At 38.6% G+C, this 17,145-nt stretch overlaps 1 protein-coding gene across 3 annotated transcripts in view; it reads right to left on the bottom strand.

Annotated features, from left to right (window-relative positions):
• inpp4b (inositol polyphosphate-4-phosphatase type II B) overlaps positions 1 to 17,145 on the bottom strand; it is a 196,599-nt gene that overhangs the window by 159,557 nt on the left and 19,897 nt on the right. For 2 of the 3 annotated variants that reach the window (XM_008419948.3, XM_017306762.2), the window contains exon 3: positions 8,207 to 8,325. In XM_008419948.3, the coding sequence (XP_008418170.2) occupies positions 8,207 to 8,325 (119 nt within the window). Of the gene's footprint in view, positions 1 to 6,072; positions 6,174 to 8,206; positions 8,326 to 17,145 lie in introns of those variants that run through there. The other variant, XM_017306767.2, reaches the window with a different exon arrangement.

Below are 17,145 nucleotides of genomic sequence, written 5' to 3'. Positions count from 1 at the left end.
AAGAATGTTGACTTTGTGATAGAATTTTCTAACTCACTAGTAAGATAATAATAACAAATACATGTTGAATGCAAACAAGAATTTACTTCTGACTTATGTGTGCACCGTGAAAGATGGCAGAAGATGAAAGCATACAAAGGAAAGGAAGTGGGAATGATGTCTGTGCTTTTACTATAAGACAACATCAGTGGGCCACACTGCTGATATTAATTCTGACAGTGAATAAAGCTTTTCTTCAATGAGCACAAAGTTCAAACTAACACAACAGCTTATTGTTGGGAGGTAATTTTATTTATCAATACCTCCGAACTGCATTATCAGCCATCTTTGAACCCAAGCAAAAAACAGGACGTCCTCCAACGATACATAAACAATGTTGTAAAAACTTATAAGTACTTCAGCCGTTAGATTTCTTCTGCTATTTTTCACATGTAAATATTTCAGATCATCAAACCAATTTCATTAACAGACAAGTAAATAAAAATAAATTAGTTTTTAAAGGAGGATGACATCTTAGTAAAAGTCCACCCAAACTATTCTGAGCGTTTTTGAAAAAGTACTTAACCTCTAAACCTGCCAGTGCCAGGAAATTATTGCCAACTCTGTTTCAGATTCGGAAGATTTTTTAGCATTATAGCCGATTACTGCTAACGGAGAGTCTGACATTTTCCTTCAAAACTTTCTGTTGGAGATGGTTCCATTAATTACAGCAAACAGTCCAAAGTAGCAACTTATCCCTACGCATTCTTCTGAAATAAAAATGCGATGAAGTTTAATGTGGTGGTGTAAGAAAGTGCAAAAAAGTTCAATTTCAATTCTCTGTAAGGCACCATGAAAGTATTCAATATTACACAAGTTATCAGCAGACAGAGCAATCACAGCCTGAAGAACCAAGAAAGATGCTTATTGGAAGTGAGTTTGAAAATTACAACTAGAAGCAACTCCAGCAAATATAAAGCCCTGAAATACAAAACTTATAAAGCAATTTGAGCAGCTGATATATTACTTTTTCAAAAGACTGATAGCACAATGTTTGTTACTTGGTCTAATTTAAAAAACAGAACTAAACATTGGTCTAAAGAATTATACCAAAGTTGGTCTAATTTTTTAAACTTAGTCTAAACATTTGAACAAGTTTGTTACTTGGTCTAATTTTAAAAAGTCTGGTTCATACCACACTGAACAAATGAAAAACTGTTGCGTAGATAAACAGATGATCTAAAGACATAAATGTTTGACAGAAATTGACATAATCCCAGATTTATGTGCATGTTTTTAATTTTTAGAGTCAGTTGATAAACAGGCTTCATATCCATTAGCTTACTGTTTTGTTTTTGTTTTTTGGGGGGGAGGTGGGAGTTGGGGGCTTGTTTTATTTACTTAGGTGTCATCACCTGGCCTGTCAATTATCTCAACAGACTGATCTTGAGTTTTCTTTTCAACAGCTGCAAAGCCGAAAACAATAATCATTTTACCAGCACTGAGGGGAGAAAACTAGGTTTTAACGTGGTTAACCTCCAGCAGCAGCACAGTTCTTTTTTCAGACGAGAAAGCAGACATTGCCTCTACCTTTTGAAAATGCAAAGCATCACAAAGCAAATTGATAATTCAAAAATCCTCCATGAGCTGTTGGAGAGGGAAACTGTGATTTCAGCCTCTCGAGGCATGGTAATAGTTGTCTTGATGCCATTTTCGCGCCCAGCCACGAACCCTTGTGGTTTATGTGCTCTAATATCACACAGCCGGATTCAGCACAGCGGGAACAGAGACAGTGAAACCAATGCATTGCTTTGAACTGAAATATTATCAGAGCTACACGTTGGAAGAAAGACAGACAGGACTATTATGCTGAAGGAAGTGCAGGTACACACACACACAGCCCTGTTCGCTGCCCTCACTGGCACACTGAATGGGCCTCATTCAGACTTACCAGCATGCTTGGCAGTGACTGAATCTTCTTAGTGCTGCTGATGGGCTGAGATGAGCTAAAGTGGTAAGCCTGTCTCCATTTACGCCGAGAAGCAAACCAGTCTGTCATGCAAGTGGTGAGCATATGCTGTGGCAGACAGCTGCCTCTCTCTGGTCTTTTTGTCCATCCGGGCTGCGCTCCGCAGAGGGACGACCAATTTAAGGCCATTAACAGGGTGTGTGTGCTTGTGTGTGATTAGGCTGAGGAAGAAATAAGACTACTGAGTTTGCCTTCAGTGGGTTTTCCCCCAGCCCCCCTGACCGCTCATAGCTCTATATACAAACAGACAGACGAGACTTGTTGGTCGTGCTCTCAGCGCATGGGTCTGTGCTTCACTAGCGTTACATCAAAGGCCTTTTCATTTGCTGGCTTTGCTTGACGTCAAATCCCCGTCAAGTTCCAGAACTCCTGGACCAGCTACCCACATTGTAGGATTTTCCAGTGGAGACACATTAAGGTTTGGCAAAAGACATGCTGCCAGTTCTTTCCAAATTTCTCATCTCTTCTGTCAGACTGAGTACACGTGAAACACAAACTAATTCACATACAAGAAACTCAAAGCACTGACATTAATCATTTATGAATTAGTCACAGAAAAAACGTGCAATGTCCACAATAAGACATATATGTTTAATTATGTCTAGGAATGAGGGTTTAATGTGGAAATAAGAAAATCTTTATATGAGCAGAGTCCAATACTAAGTCAGTGTCCTGCATATTTTACGTTTGTCTTGGCTTAATGGCTTAATTATGTCTGCATTGGCCTGTTAATGACCCATTGATTTAGTTGAGGTGTGTTAAAGCAGAAACACATCTAAGCTATGCAGGAGACCGCTCTCCAAAGGGCTATAATAAACACCAACACTTCATACAGTAATACTGGAATAATTATTGGCAGAGGTGTTTTGCTTTTAAGCAAAATGAGTATTATATTCACCTAATAAGACATAATATGTTTAACCTTGTAAAGAAGGCTAAAAATGTATAATTTTCCCATTAGCAGAAGAAAAATGCCCAATTTTACAGTCCATGCTTTGCAGCAGTAAATGTTTGGTGTAAAATATGAATTTAAAGGTTTTACTTATTTCTCATAGCTCTGAAAATTAACTTTATTAGTACAAGCTTATCACCTTCCAATTGGCCGTACATATAATAATATACACCTACTGCTACACACAGACAACATGTCAAACAACTTCTTGTCTAGATGAAATCTGTTTCTTAAAGCTCTGACCAGTTGCAGCTAGCATCGGTGTTGCCAATCTAGCTTTTTACATCCTGAAAACTGCAACGTACTGAACAGTATTGAGTTTTAAAACAAAAATCGGCAGAATGGGACACAGATGAGAATCAAAACCAGAAGTAAACATAAAATCTTCATCAGTCTCTTCCAGTACAGTTTTTTCCTCAAAACAACAATGGTGGAAAAACAGTGCAGTAATTTTATTGTTGGTTGATCTACCCTATTTGCTGCAGTGGCCCTTTAACAAAACACCAACTGCCTTTTATCCAGCCTATAAAGTGTTTTGCAAAAGGCACTTTTAAAGAACAAACATCTCTGTAATCCACTTTAACAATTTAAATAGATCAAACAAACAGAAAAATGTGATTTGAAATGAAAACAGATCATTTCATTTGCAATTCAAACACAGAAGCACTAACTGATTGCAGCTCGGAGGGACTGCTGAACGAGGACTGGCCTCACTGTGAGTGTTTTAGAAAGTCCCACAGCAGAATCCATGTTCACTGAAAACAATATTCCCACTTTATACATGTACCGTATTTTCCGCACTATAAGGCGAACCATCAGATAAAGCGGTGTTGGTGTTCCCGCTAAAACCTGAATATACCCAATTTGGGGTTGTCTTGGACTTTTTATCGCAGCCTGTCTGGGAATGAGAATACAATGTTGAATGTGACAGGTAGCCAATCAGAAAGCGCGGTGACGTAAGAACAGAGGGGAATCCCAAACAGCTGACATGTCGACATATCGCGCAACTGAGAGTCCGGTGGATATCGGAGATGATATGTGGAAATGTTTATTATTATATGTAAAGGTCATTATTATATATGTTTATGTTTATTCAGTTAAAAATGTTAACCATGAAAAAACACAGTTACCTCCAAATCATAGTGCAGCAAATGGAGCGGCTGCTCCCGTCGTCTTTTATCCACCGCCTTTTCTTTTTGTTCTTCTACATCCTAGTCCTATTGCTTCTACATCGTCATCCGTGTTTGGTTATTCTAAATTCCCGTATGTTATGTTGGGAGTTTTGTGAATTTTCTTCTGGAATCCCGATGTTCTGACTGGAATCGGTTCGTGTTGCTCCTGCCTTGGACACACAAACCGATCAAACCTGTTGTTCTTTTATCAGCTCTGTGGTCACAGAGTTTTGGAGAATCAGCCCACAATTCTTAAATCTTGCTGTCAAACCAGACTTGATACTCACAAGCTCTACTCATCTCCTCTCGACCGCAGCCCAAACGCTCTCTGACTCTGGTCGCTATGGTAATGTTTACATATCCCTTCAAAATAAGATACAGATGCGCCACAAAAACGAACATTTTACTTTCGTGAAAACTTTAACTCACGATAATGACTAACGGAGCCCTGAGCTTGTTTCTCTGCAACGAGACGGGTCCATCTGGGAGTGATGAGAGACAATGACACCAGAAGTGTTGCTTATATCCACAGCCTGCTTGGTCTCTACGTGGCGAAGCAGCTTGAAGCTTCATTGCCTCATTAGCAGCCGGTCGCCGCATGTTACGCAGAGCGGCTTGTAATGTGGGACTCGCCTACCGGTCCGGGATAAATCCATTCTCCTGTCTCTTCTGTGGCCCTTTTCCCCTTTGCAAAGAAACTTTCCAAAGACATCTGATCTGTTTCTTACTCATTTTGCTGCTTGTGGGCTCAGTGTTGGCGCGCAAGTAACCGAGAGAATCCGGTTAAAGGTTTTTCAAAATAAAAGATCCTCCAAACTCAAATAATACATAAAACGGAAATATTTCATTATTTATTGCGCAGCCCCATACCAATTGGTCCACGGACCGGGGCTTGGGGAGCACTGATATAAAGTACTCGGGGACAATTTTTTTTTATAAATGTGGATGTGTAATAATAGAGTACGGAACAAATTGGCAACCCAAACAAGCGTCTATTCTATGCGCCTTATATATGAAAAAAGTTTTAAAATAGGCCATTCATTGAAGGAACGCCTTATAGTGCGGAAAATACGGTAATTATTGGAGGTTGGAAATGTGACATTAAATTAAAATAAAGCTCCTGCACTTAAAGGTAAATCTGGACTGAAAAATCACTTTGATTTGGAATTTTCTCCAAAAGTTGTCTCAACTGTTATATGCTAGATAAACCAGTGATATTACATAATGTTCTCATAGAAATGTTTTAGGACTTAATGTGAATTATGCCCTCAACACTGAGAACATTGATTTTCATGTCAAACTATGTAAATAAAAACACAAAAAGCTGACATCTTTAAACTCAAACTGAGGGAAAGTTTTGTTCACTTCCTTCCAAGCTCCAGCTTGGCGTTCATGAGTGAGACAAGAGAAAGCTACGCAGCAGCTGGCATCTTCCATTATTTATCTTCTAAATTAAATCTTAATAAATCAGATAAAGTGGATTCCCAATAATATGCCAATCACATGAATGTGACTAATACTGAAGCTTTTCCAGCAGCCAAGTGCTCAAGTATCCGGCAAAGTCGACAGCAGCTGCTGAGATTAGGCATCCTGGGAATGTGACAACAGCAGGAACACAAGAGGCAGTGGGGCTGTCTGCAGGCACCGCAGCTAGAGTGGATCTGCCCAGAAACACAAGCCCTCAGACGTCTCTGACTGGTTCAAACTGTAAATAATATCCCATGGAAAACATATCTAAATGAAACTTAAAACTTTCCTCTGAAATCTCCAGAATGTTCTTCAAAAGAGAATTTCAGGAGAGGCAGAATATTTTTATTTTGTGATATTGAATCTGATCATCATCAGTTTTTTAGGGAGAACTTTCACACTGCAAAGTCAATTTCTAGGAAAATCCTTAGTAGGTAGCAAAACCCTGATAAAATCAGACAGTAATCACATACCCTGTTTTTGTGAAGTCGAAGGCAGTCCATGTTCTCAAATCCTGCTCCACATCCAGAATATTACAGCCATGAAATGAGAACTCCAGTGGCATTCAGTGTCTGCGGAGCTGTCTGAGCCAGCATACAGTATCCCACCACATCCTGTGTTTCCACACACGCATGAACAGAAAAACACATTCGCCGCTGTTCCCTGAGCGCCAGGGAAAAGCAGCTGAAATCAGACTCTGAAGGAGATGGCTATGCTAATTAAGCTTTACTGAATTAGGAAGAAAATAGTGTCTCCCTTTCATGCATCTGGAAACTTTGCGCTCATATGAGAGAGGAGGAACCAGAACGCGCGTGTGTGTGTGTGTGTGTGTGTGTATGTGTGTGTTCTCCACAGTGGGACGGGGGGCAGCTGCATGCTGCATGAAAGAAAAAATGAAAAAACACGTGTGGCTTTTGCCTTAGCAGCAACAGTGTCATACTGAAGCACTGAAAGAGGCTAACAGGCATGAAATCTGTATGTAGCGGTGTCCCAGTCAAATCCACATGTGCAGCACACGGTGCTTTCCTAAAGCGGAACCATCCTGTCACACTACAGCCAAAGAAATTCAGTCCCTTTTATTAGGATTTTATGTGACAGAACTACATAAGACAGAACTTGACAGCAAAGTGGAAGGAAAATGATGCATGATTTTATAAGTATGCATGAGAAAAGATCCCAGATAACTGAATGCTTGCTGAAATGGAAATATGTAACATAATTGAGTGAGATTTCCAGTTTGTTCTGACATACAGACATCGTTTCGTTGCTTTTCTGACGGATTGACGTCAATCTGTTAAGAGAGAAAGTTTGTTCATTGTTCCTTCAATATCCCTGTGGGACCTCTTTAGAAAAGTGTAGTGTGTAGTTTTATTTTTTCCTTCCAAAACCCCGAAATAAAATTTAAGGCAACCAGTCGGATTCAGAAGTCATTCAAATGTCCGCATGTTTAAAGTTCTCAGTAGAAATCCAGCAGGTTCGTTCAGGACTCAGAGGTTTTTTAGAGAACATTAGAGAGCAAACAGCATCATAAAGGCCAAAGATCAAGTAGAGGAACAGAGTTAGGCTCTAAAACCATAATTACAAGCGTTAAGCTTTGTCTTCCTAAAGTGACGAAGGTGGGCAAGGAGACAAGTATGGCAGCTCTGGAGGAGCTGCAGAGATGCACAGCTCCAATGGAAGAATTGACTTATGAACTAAGCTGTAATTAAATCCACAGTGTTTGGACTGCAAGACCACGACTTTATGCACTGAAGAACGGCTGCACATAAATAAGACTGAATACAGGAGTGAAATTTGGTTGTGGCAGCACCATGCTGCGGGGTTGCTTTTCTTCAGCAGGGAAAGGAAAGTTGGTCACAAGTCATAGGAAGATAGATAGCTCTAAATCTACTGTGGTGGTGGTTCACTTTGCATAGCAGGACAACAATGCTGAACATACAGCGACACTGGAATGATTTAGATCAACGCATTTATGTATGAAAATTTTTTTTTTTTAAATGATTCCTTCCATCTCATAATTTTGACCTACTTTTTTGTTGGTTTAAAATCCCAACTGAATACACTGAAGTTTGTCTAAAATTTTTATGGCTGAAACTATTAATCATATTAATTGTGATGAATCAATTATTGAAATAATCGTCAACTAATTTAGTAATTGATTAGTTGTTAACTGGAGTACACAAACTAAAAAAAAAGGCCATTTGCTGAAAGAATACCACGCTCAGGGCAGTAAATGAGCCAAAACTGTATAACATTTTGCGTTTAACATGAAAAAAACACCTTCTTTTTAAATATGTCCTCGAGTGGAATAATTTTAGTTTAATCCGCTTCGAATTACGGATAAATCAGTTAATTCTGAGAATAATCGATCAATTAATTAATTACTAAAACAATCGTGAGTTGAGGCCCTAAAAATATTACATAAACTCAAAAGATATGGCCAAAATGAGGAGCTGAACCGACAGAGATGGAGAGAAATGCAACTGAGACCCAACGACTTCGCAAAACATCAAACATCAAAAGGCTACGGACAGGCAGAGAGGAGATGGTGAATGGATATCTGTGTGTGTGTAGGTGCGTGTGTGTATGTGTGTCTCCATGGCTTACCTCCACTATCTCTGTGCAGGCGTGGAAGACGAGCTGCTGCTTCTGGGGATCTATGACAGCCACCTGGACCAAAGCATTGGGCTTCCTGTCTCTGCCCGAGGCCGCCAGATCATTACAGGCTTCGCAAAGGAAGAGAGGGAGGGAAGGAGAGCCAAGAGGTGGAAGAGAGAGGAGATCAAGAGAAGAGGAAGAAGAAGAAGTAAGTGACAGATGAGAAGATAATCCTTTATGATGCATGCATAAGAGAGAAGAATCACACAAAGTGTTGTCACAAATGACAAGAAATGACGGAATAACTGTAGATAAACACAATAAAAAAAGAAGGCCAACAGTAGTTTATTATAATCTTCTGTCAGATTAAGCATCACATGACTAAGAGCTAGAAATCTGCTTCAACACAAAGGAGGAGGAAGACAGTCTGCATGTAGAGATTTCAACCCCAAAAACACAATAAAGGTTTGGAGAAATGAGTAAAAATACGTGGACACACAGATACACAAATGCTGCATCAGCACCTGCAGCCAGACAACTAGAGCTCCTCCTGGCAGTGAGATATCAGTTTTATTATGGCTTTCATTTCTGACACCAAAAGCAGCTTGTCGCTCAGATTTCAGAGACGACGAGGCCCGAACCTAAACTCCACCCTAATCTCTAAACCCTCAGACTTTACTGCCGTCACAGCCGCCATACCAGAGGAAGCGAGTTGGTGAGGAAGAAGTCCCACCAAGAGACGCTGCAAGCTTACAGAAAGAGAAAGAAAATCCAAACTCATTTACTTAACAGCTGAAATGTGGGGGTAAAGCTTTTTTATTTTGCATCTATTAACTCTGTTTGCAGCAAATGTTTCGGTAAACGCCCCAAAGCCCATGAAAACTGACAGCATTATGAATAACGTGCATATTTAACTATAAGTGCAATAAACCGCCAATGAAACCAGATGCTTCAACTAACAATAACTTCTTATTCATCATCATTTGTGCAAAGAATTACATTCTAAGAAAGTTTGCAAATTTTCTTATACTTTATGTCTTAAAGGTTACAAAAATCCCTGACTCACTTTATCCAGATGCTTCCAGTGCTTACAGTAGCACTATGAGAATTCATCGTTCTCATGAATGTCATATTATTCATAAGCTTCTAATGAGTCATTTAATCAGCAGTTCATTTCCTCTAACTCACACAGGCTGATGAACTGTTGTCAACTTTATTTAGCTCTATTACTCTGTAACAGAAAGCTGAGGTTCAAATGGGGCATCAGACTCAGGAACAAAGGAGCTATAAGAAACCTAATGTTGCATGATTCTAGATAGACTCAGTACAGTGTACTCAGAGTTCTGGTGATAAGAGTGGTCAAACAATTGTCTACAACGTCTTCCAAAATCTCTTTGGTGTCCATGCAACTTGCCAGATGACAATGTTATGCTACTCTGTATAAATGTATTGTCTATACCGCTTGTGGCATCCCAACAGTTTGTTGTTTCTGGCTTGGCGGAGGCCTTGGCTCCGTCTCCTGCTTCTTCTTCTGCCTCCATTTCCTCTGCCATGGATCTTGGCCATATTTCAGAGTAAGAGTGTAACAGCAAATTAAGGTAGCCCAGAGACTTAATTCACTTATCGTGCTTCAAAGTTTGTGTTTTAATCCTGAAGGTCATTACTGCAAAATGAACTTGGTAATAATTATTTACTAAAACTCCATTGAACAAAATAACCCCTACTGATCCCATCAAGACCAAGCATTGTAATCTCTTTGTTAAAGTCAGATTTAAATTACTTCACTGATCTTAAGAGTGAAAGAAACTTGAAGCCTTGAATAGGGAAAATGGTCATTTCTATGGTTACCGCTTTTTTCTTATCAACACAAAAGCAGGAAGATGTGACTCCTGTATTTATATGAACAGCTAACACTGACATTCAGACAGATACTTTTAATGTCTCTCATTCTTTTGTGTTAATTGGCATCTATGCATAGTCCCCTAAGTGTATAAAAGACATTTTCCCCAGTAAAGTGCTTGGATTTGATCTGAAAGCTGTATTTTATTTGTCTGAGCCTAACTTCTGGCATCTGTCCAGTTATTGATCTGCAGTCGGAGCCCATTCTGTTCCACACTTTACTCTGGAAAAATAAAAAGGTGCTTGTATTTACTCGTCAACGTTTCATTTGAGTTAAATCATGATGCAGTGTCTCTTTATCATTTATGCAAATATAATTCTTGTACATTGTACAAAGCAGCAAACAACCCAGTTTTAACATTTACTCAATATTCAAACAACTCTGCAAACTGGTAAATCAATCTTCATCTACCGTGAAAACTACGAGATTTTCACATTATCCAACAGGAACAGAAAGTTGATTCTGCTGCTGGGTTGTTTTCCTTGGTTATTATGAGAACAGCAACACAAATAAAGCCAGAATTTAATTAGCATTTCTTACAAGTTTACCACAAAAAAGCAGAGCTATAAAAAAACCCAGGCAAGTTTTACAGCCTCTTTGAATCTTTCACTTTTATAAAAACTAAACTAAAAATAAATCCTCACAAATTAAGTTGCTAATAAATTTTTGTCAGTTGAGGCAAATAAAGAAAAGTTGAGTGAAAAGGTAAATAAGTTTCTTTAGTTTAGTTTGATTCCTCCTTAAGCATTATCAGTTTTCTTTTCTGGTCACGACTGAATAAGATTGTACATCTCGATAACGAAGTTCTGATAATGTGGCACATAAAATATATTTGACATTTACCAAGATCATAACAAAATAAGAATTAAGATTAGAAGGTGAGGCTGGAGGATTATCTTCTCCCGCACAAGAATCATCATCATCATCATCCGCGCCCCCCAACGGTGTGTTCTCTCCATTTCATTGTGTCTTTATCTTTTAGCCTTTGAAATAAATGGCAAAAATGCATAAACTTGTCCCTGTGTACTGTAAGGTATGCCTTCTACATGTTTTTATTTTTTTAGACAATTTTTGGAATTTTTACTCTTAAGTTGCAGATCCCAAGATCTTTACTTATGAAGGATAAGATTCCTCTTTAGTTTCATAGGATCTTAGTAATTACCTTGTAAACACAAAAGTATTTTTTAAAATTTTAGTAACGCATTATGTACTTTATCTTAAAACATAGTCTATAACCTAATCATTTTTTTCTCAAAGGAGCTAATTGTACCAACGGTCAGTCTGCTGAGTAAAAACGTCTTCATTCAAATCCTGTGACATCAATTCCACAAGGACTTTGGATTCTATTAAACTAAATCACATCTACTAATTCATTTAAATCTTCAGGGAATGTTTCATCATGAGACCTGTAGTTATTTAAATACCACAACTCAGTTTGTCGCAATAAATTAAAGTCTTACTAACATTCATAAAAACTTTTTACTGTTGAGCCGACAGTAAATTTTACTCAAAAAGTAGTAAAAGTCTGAGATATGGACGATATCCCATGAGAGAATTATGGACAGAATCAAAAGAATAATAACTTTAGAGAAAGGATATTCTGTACTATCAGATGTAGCAGAGTGCCGTCTCTGCAGTTTCTTAGACACAGGGGAGGGCAGAGCTTTTAAATGTGCTGGCTCTGGTGATGGAAAGATCTGGTAAGGCACAAGGAATTGGCGAGTGTGACTGGGGAAAAGCTGGTGGAGGCCTGATTTGATAGATCTACTACTCACATTTTGGAAAGTTTCTCTGTGGTTCTGTGGACTCAGATGTAAATCTGAATGCTGAGAGCCTCTGTTACAAATACAGTTTGTAGCAGATTTGGCCTGAAAGTCATTGGACATTATTGAGGCACCATTGTTGATGGAGTGACAGTTGTGATGGTGGCAGAAGTTCCTTTCAGCCTCCATTTCATCTGTCTCAGTTGTTATGTCATTGGGCACAATGACATAACTCACCTGCTTTGCCTGCTGATGGTGGTGTAAGGCAGCCTTGCTTCTGTCAGAAGCTGTGGCTGTACTGTATGTTCCTAACATCAGAGTGTGTATTTGGTGAATGTGTGCATAAATGACTGACTGTAGGATCCTCTGCACTTGATGAAGTGTCACACAAATAGAGGCTATTTAGTTTGTGAACGGAGTGGCTTCTGAACCACGCTGTGATTGTTCTGGAGTCTCCAAGCCAGAATCCAGACTTAAATCCAATTGAACACTCTGGAGAGATCTGAAAATGGTTGTGCACAGATGCTTGACAAGTTATAAAATGAAGAATGGGCCAAACTGCCCAAAGAAAGATGTGCTAAGCTTCAGAACGGTTTGAGGCTGTAATTGCTGCCAAAGGTGGGTCAATGAAGTATTTAACAAAGGTTGTGGATATAATCTATTGGTTTTCTATTTTTAATAAACTTGCCTCACATTTTTTTCCATATTGTCATAATATTGGTCATTAGGGTGTAACATAAAACAAAATAAGGAAAAAGTGAAGTGTGAATACCTTCAGTGTGCACTGCATGTCCACTGGATTTGAAAAATTATCATGACTTTGTCCCTCCAGGTAGTTAAAGGAGGTGCTGTCAATGTATGGGGTGACATGGATGCTTGTTTGGGCTACTTAGTCCTTGAATAACCAAAGCTCTATCTGTCTTCTCATTCTTGGTAATATTGAGCTTGTTCCCAGGGTAGGTTGGACTCTGACCCACACTTCTTATAACTATCAACTTTGGGTTGGAGGGTGTCTGGTTTGAAGCCTCCAAGGTACATCTTTACTTGGTATGGAAGACGTCATGTTTAGGCCAAGACCTTCAGCATGTCCCAGGATGGTTTGAGTGTGAAGCAGCTATGATGACAGTCAGTCCTCTAAGCCTGAAGTCAGAGTCCTCGTCCAGAAAAAGGTTGACTGTTGACCGTGTCTCCACTCTTCTATAGTCTGTGGTCATGTGATCTGAAATATGTCCAAAATCGCACAACATTCTTTAAACAATAATTAATCTTTTGGCTGCAAAGTGGCAAAATAGTTCAATGGGAGCTGCATAAGCTTCAAAGGCTTTAGATAAAGGTCTTATTTAACCGCTCCTCTGATTCCATTTACCTTTATAAGTTTAACCACAGAATATGCAGAAAGAGAAGCTGTTTGGGGCGTTGTGTCTGCAATGTTATCTTTTCCATCAGAATATTTTAAGCTACTTAACACCTTATCTCTGTCATTGTCGTTGGATTGACAATTTACTTTAGCTTTTCGCTCACTGATTATTTGTTTATTGAAAGCATAACCTGTTTACTCCCACTCTCATGATGGGATCATTTGAAAGCTTGTTCATGTTGCAGCGAGTCCTTTCATACGGATCCATTTGTGAATGGTTCCCCCTGTTAAGATAGAAAAGACTTCTACATCTACAGAAGCCGGATTAAGAGCCACTGACTCATTTTAAAGCAGCATTGATTTATTTCCTTGTGTTTATCCACAAAACCAAGGAAAGCACTGACAGAGAATAAATGAAATATGGATAGGTCCTGCAGAGAAAATGAGTGTCAGATGAAATCTGAAACTTCTTTCACCTTCTGAGATTAACGCATTACTTTTTAATTAAAAAAAAGTAAAGAAAAAGAATCAGTAAATTGTAATTGTAAGATCTAGTGTAAATTGGTACAAACAGAACTGCCTCATCGGGTTTCAATTAACTTTGCATCAATGATTGTAGCCATCTAATTCTGCATGCTGCGGTGATAATTACAAACAACAAGCTAACAGAAGATGTAAAAATAACAATATCTGATATGTGCAAAATAAAGTTAAAAAAAAGACAGTTAGGGAATGACAAAGCCAAAATGTTGTTTTTTTTTTTAATTCACTTTAAATGATTAAATTAAACAACTTTGACAGCCCTGCTGTCTTCAAAGTCTCTTCTGCAAGTAGTTGGCAGTTATACATATGCAAACCGAGCAATGAGAGTGCGACTAGCCACAAATCTTCATGTGTTAAAGCCAAATCATCAAAATAAAATATGTCTCTACTTCATTACCAGTCTGAGTTCTTTCAAACAGAACCAGGCTTCTTCAAAGCCACTTGGACCAGCTCCTCTGAGGGAATCCCAAGCTTTTCCCAGCCCAGCTGAGAACTCCTCAGGGTGTCCCGGGTCTTCCTGTGGGTCTGAAGGATGGATTTGGATTCCTTTTGCATTTCAAACTGCCTTAAATTTATTCTGCATATCTTCAAAAAGGTGTCAAATGTTCCTCAGAGGTTTTTACAATATTGATCTTACAGGATCATGGAGTGGCTGCAGATTTACTGGCTGCACATCTAAAATGCAAACCTGATCTTGTGACCCAGGAGGCCAATGAAGCAATGTGAGGTCACTGTCAGTTTCAAAAAACCCTTTCAGATACTTTGACTTTTGTGACATGATGAATTACTGTGTTGGTCATCAATGTGTATATAATAATAGATGGATATAATCAGCAGCAGTTCTCAGGTATGCTGCAAGGTTATTATAGTTAACTAAAACTAACAAAATAACCAAAACTGAACTTGAGAAAACATTTTTAACTGAAATGGAAAAACTAACTACTATAACTAATAAAAAATAAGCTAAAACTAAACAATATTTAACTAATAATTAATAAAAAACTAGGAAATACATTCAAAAAAATAATTAAAACTCACTAAATGAGACAAAGGAAAAGTCACCAGGAAATAAAACTAAACCGTAATGACAAACCCAGAGCAGCCCTGGTAGGCTGCGTTATGCTCGAAGTGTGTCAAGAAAATATCCCCCTGACCATTACACCACCAAAGGCAGCCTAACCTATTAATGAAAGGCGGAATGAATCCATGCTTTCATGTCTGCGCCACTTTCTGACCCCAGCTGAAATAGAGACTCTACAGACCAGGTAATGCTTTTCCAATCTGCTGTTGTCCATTTCTGTTGTGCCTGTTCGAACTGTAGCTTCAGTTTCCACCTTTTAGCTGACAAGAGTACCTCAAGCTTCAGTGTGTTGTGCATTCAAAGATGCTAATTAATTAGCATACATTTGTTGGAATAAGTGGTCATTTGCCTTTCGACCGTGTTTTGGATCGTTCCCCATAAATCCGAGAGAATATTGTGTGTAAAACATCCCAGTAGATCAGCAGTTTCTGAAAACCTGAATGTCATCTAGCACAAGCATGCAGCGTTATTATATAAAATATTATTATATATCAAAGTCATCAAACCAAAATGCATGGAGCTGGTGCTATTGTGCTATTGGTGCTATTGGTCTGTGTTGTTATTTGTGTAAATAAGTACTTACACTGGAGTACATGATAAAGTCGATAGGTTGCTGGTATAAAGTTATATTTTAAGCTTATAGAATATTTGCTATAGAAAAAAGAAAAAAATCCCCCAAAAATATTTTTTAGCTCATTCAATGCAACGCCTATAGCAGCAAAGTTTCCAAAGTATGGAAACTGTATAAGTATCAAAACTTTTGGCCATAACTGTAAAACCAGAGTTTTTTAAGACAGCATCATCCAGCATCTGATTATTTCAGCGGCTGGTGAAAAGGAAGCTGCAGGAGATTCCTGTTAGGTATCCTGCAGCTCAGCAGATCTCATGCATCATCTCTTAGGGGTTATTTAATTTCATATTCCCCCTTTTCATTCCAGGCAGCAGGAATTTTGGACTTGCATTAAAGAAGTCTGACATTTGCTTATGCAGAAGGAGATAAAAGGCATTTCTGCTCACATAAAAACCATGTTCATACGAGCTGAAAGCAGCAGCATCTATCAGCCTGTGTTTCAGCTGCTGCTTTGTCATTACTGCAGTGACAAAAAGAGTTTACATTAGACTTGGTTGCTCTGTGATAAAGCATGCACAGAGAGGGATCGGCTAAAAATAAAAACTGACAAAGGAGGGACACAGTAGACAAGTTGCTTACCAATTCTCACAGGAAACTCACAGGAGATTTACAGTGCTAATCAAAAGTTTGCATACAATCAGTAAAAGGCATGAATGGTTCTAACTGTATTTCATGCTTTTATTGATGCATTTGAAGTGTTTTTATCAAAGGGTCAAAATGATTATATGACATACAAGCTTGATTTTAATGCGAATGATTCTGTTATAACACAGAAAGGTTCAAATATTCATACAGCTCCAGTAATGTTGATCTAAATGCCCACTAGCAGGTTGCACATTGATTACATGCTTTTTGTAGCCATCAGCAAGCTTCTGGCAAAATTCTGCCTAAACACCCTTCCTGGCAGAATTTGTAGAGTTTATTTAAATTGTTTTGTTCTTTGGCACAAACTCAGCTTTTATTCATAGTTTATGGATTTTAAGGTTAGAAAATTGGCCATTCCAGATGATTAATATGCCCATTCCAAAACCAGTTTCTTTCAGGACTCCCAGTTCATTCCCCCTAGCTGCTGATATTTAGATGAAGCCAAGTCCTCTGGACTTAATAAAGCACCATATTTGTTCTGATAATGAGCTCATCCCCACTCCTCACCAGCACTGAGTCTCCTATGAGTTTCATAACAGCATTGGAATAATAAGTTAAACATACAGTGATCAACATTGTGTGTTTTAGTATCGAGGGCGCAGATTTAAAGATTAAAACTGGAAGCGGTTCCCCTTTAAACACCACAATAATGGCTTTCTCAAAGGAATGTGACGTTTTGTTGAAACCTCTGCACTTTTATTACTGTAGGTGGGGGAGGCAGGAAAAGGAAGTGTAGAGAGTGACGAGACAGGACAAGAGAGTCCCCTAGAGAAACATTTAGAGATTTAGGAAGGAAGTCTAAATGGAGGGGGGAGAGTGGAGGTAATGAGGGAGAAACATGGGTGGAGGGAGGAGGAATATGGCTCATTAAAATGTCACAGATTCAAATAATGGATTGGAGAGCAAGAAAAAAAAGGAGTGAACAAATTTGGAGTGCCTTCAAGAAAATTACATTTGCAGATCCTTCTGTTGATTACTACTGAATTGCCTTCCTTAGCTTAGGTGAAAATTAATTCAACAACGTCGCG

Source organism: Poecilia reticulata, chromosome 1, assembly GCF_904066995.2.
Source record: "Poecilia reticulata chromosome 1, P_reticulata-male-v2, whole genome shotgun sequence".
Taxonomy (NCBI): domain Eukaryota; kingdom Metazoa; phylum Chordata; class Actinopteri; order Cyprinodontiformes; family Poeciliidae; genus Poecilia; species Poecilia reticulata.
The sequence above is the reverse complement of the archived record's forward strand: the minus strand, read 5'-3'. Positions and strand labels throughout refer to the sequence as shown.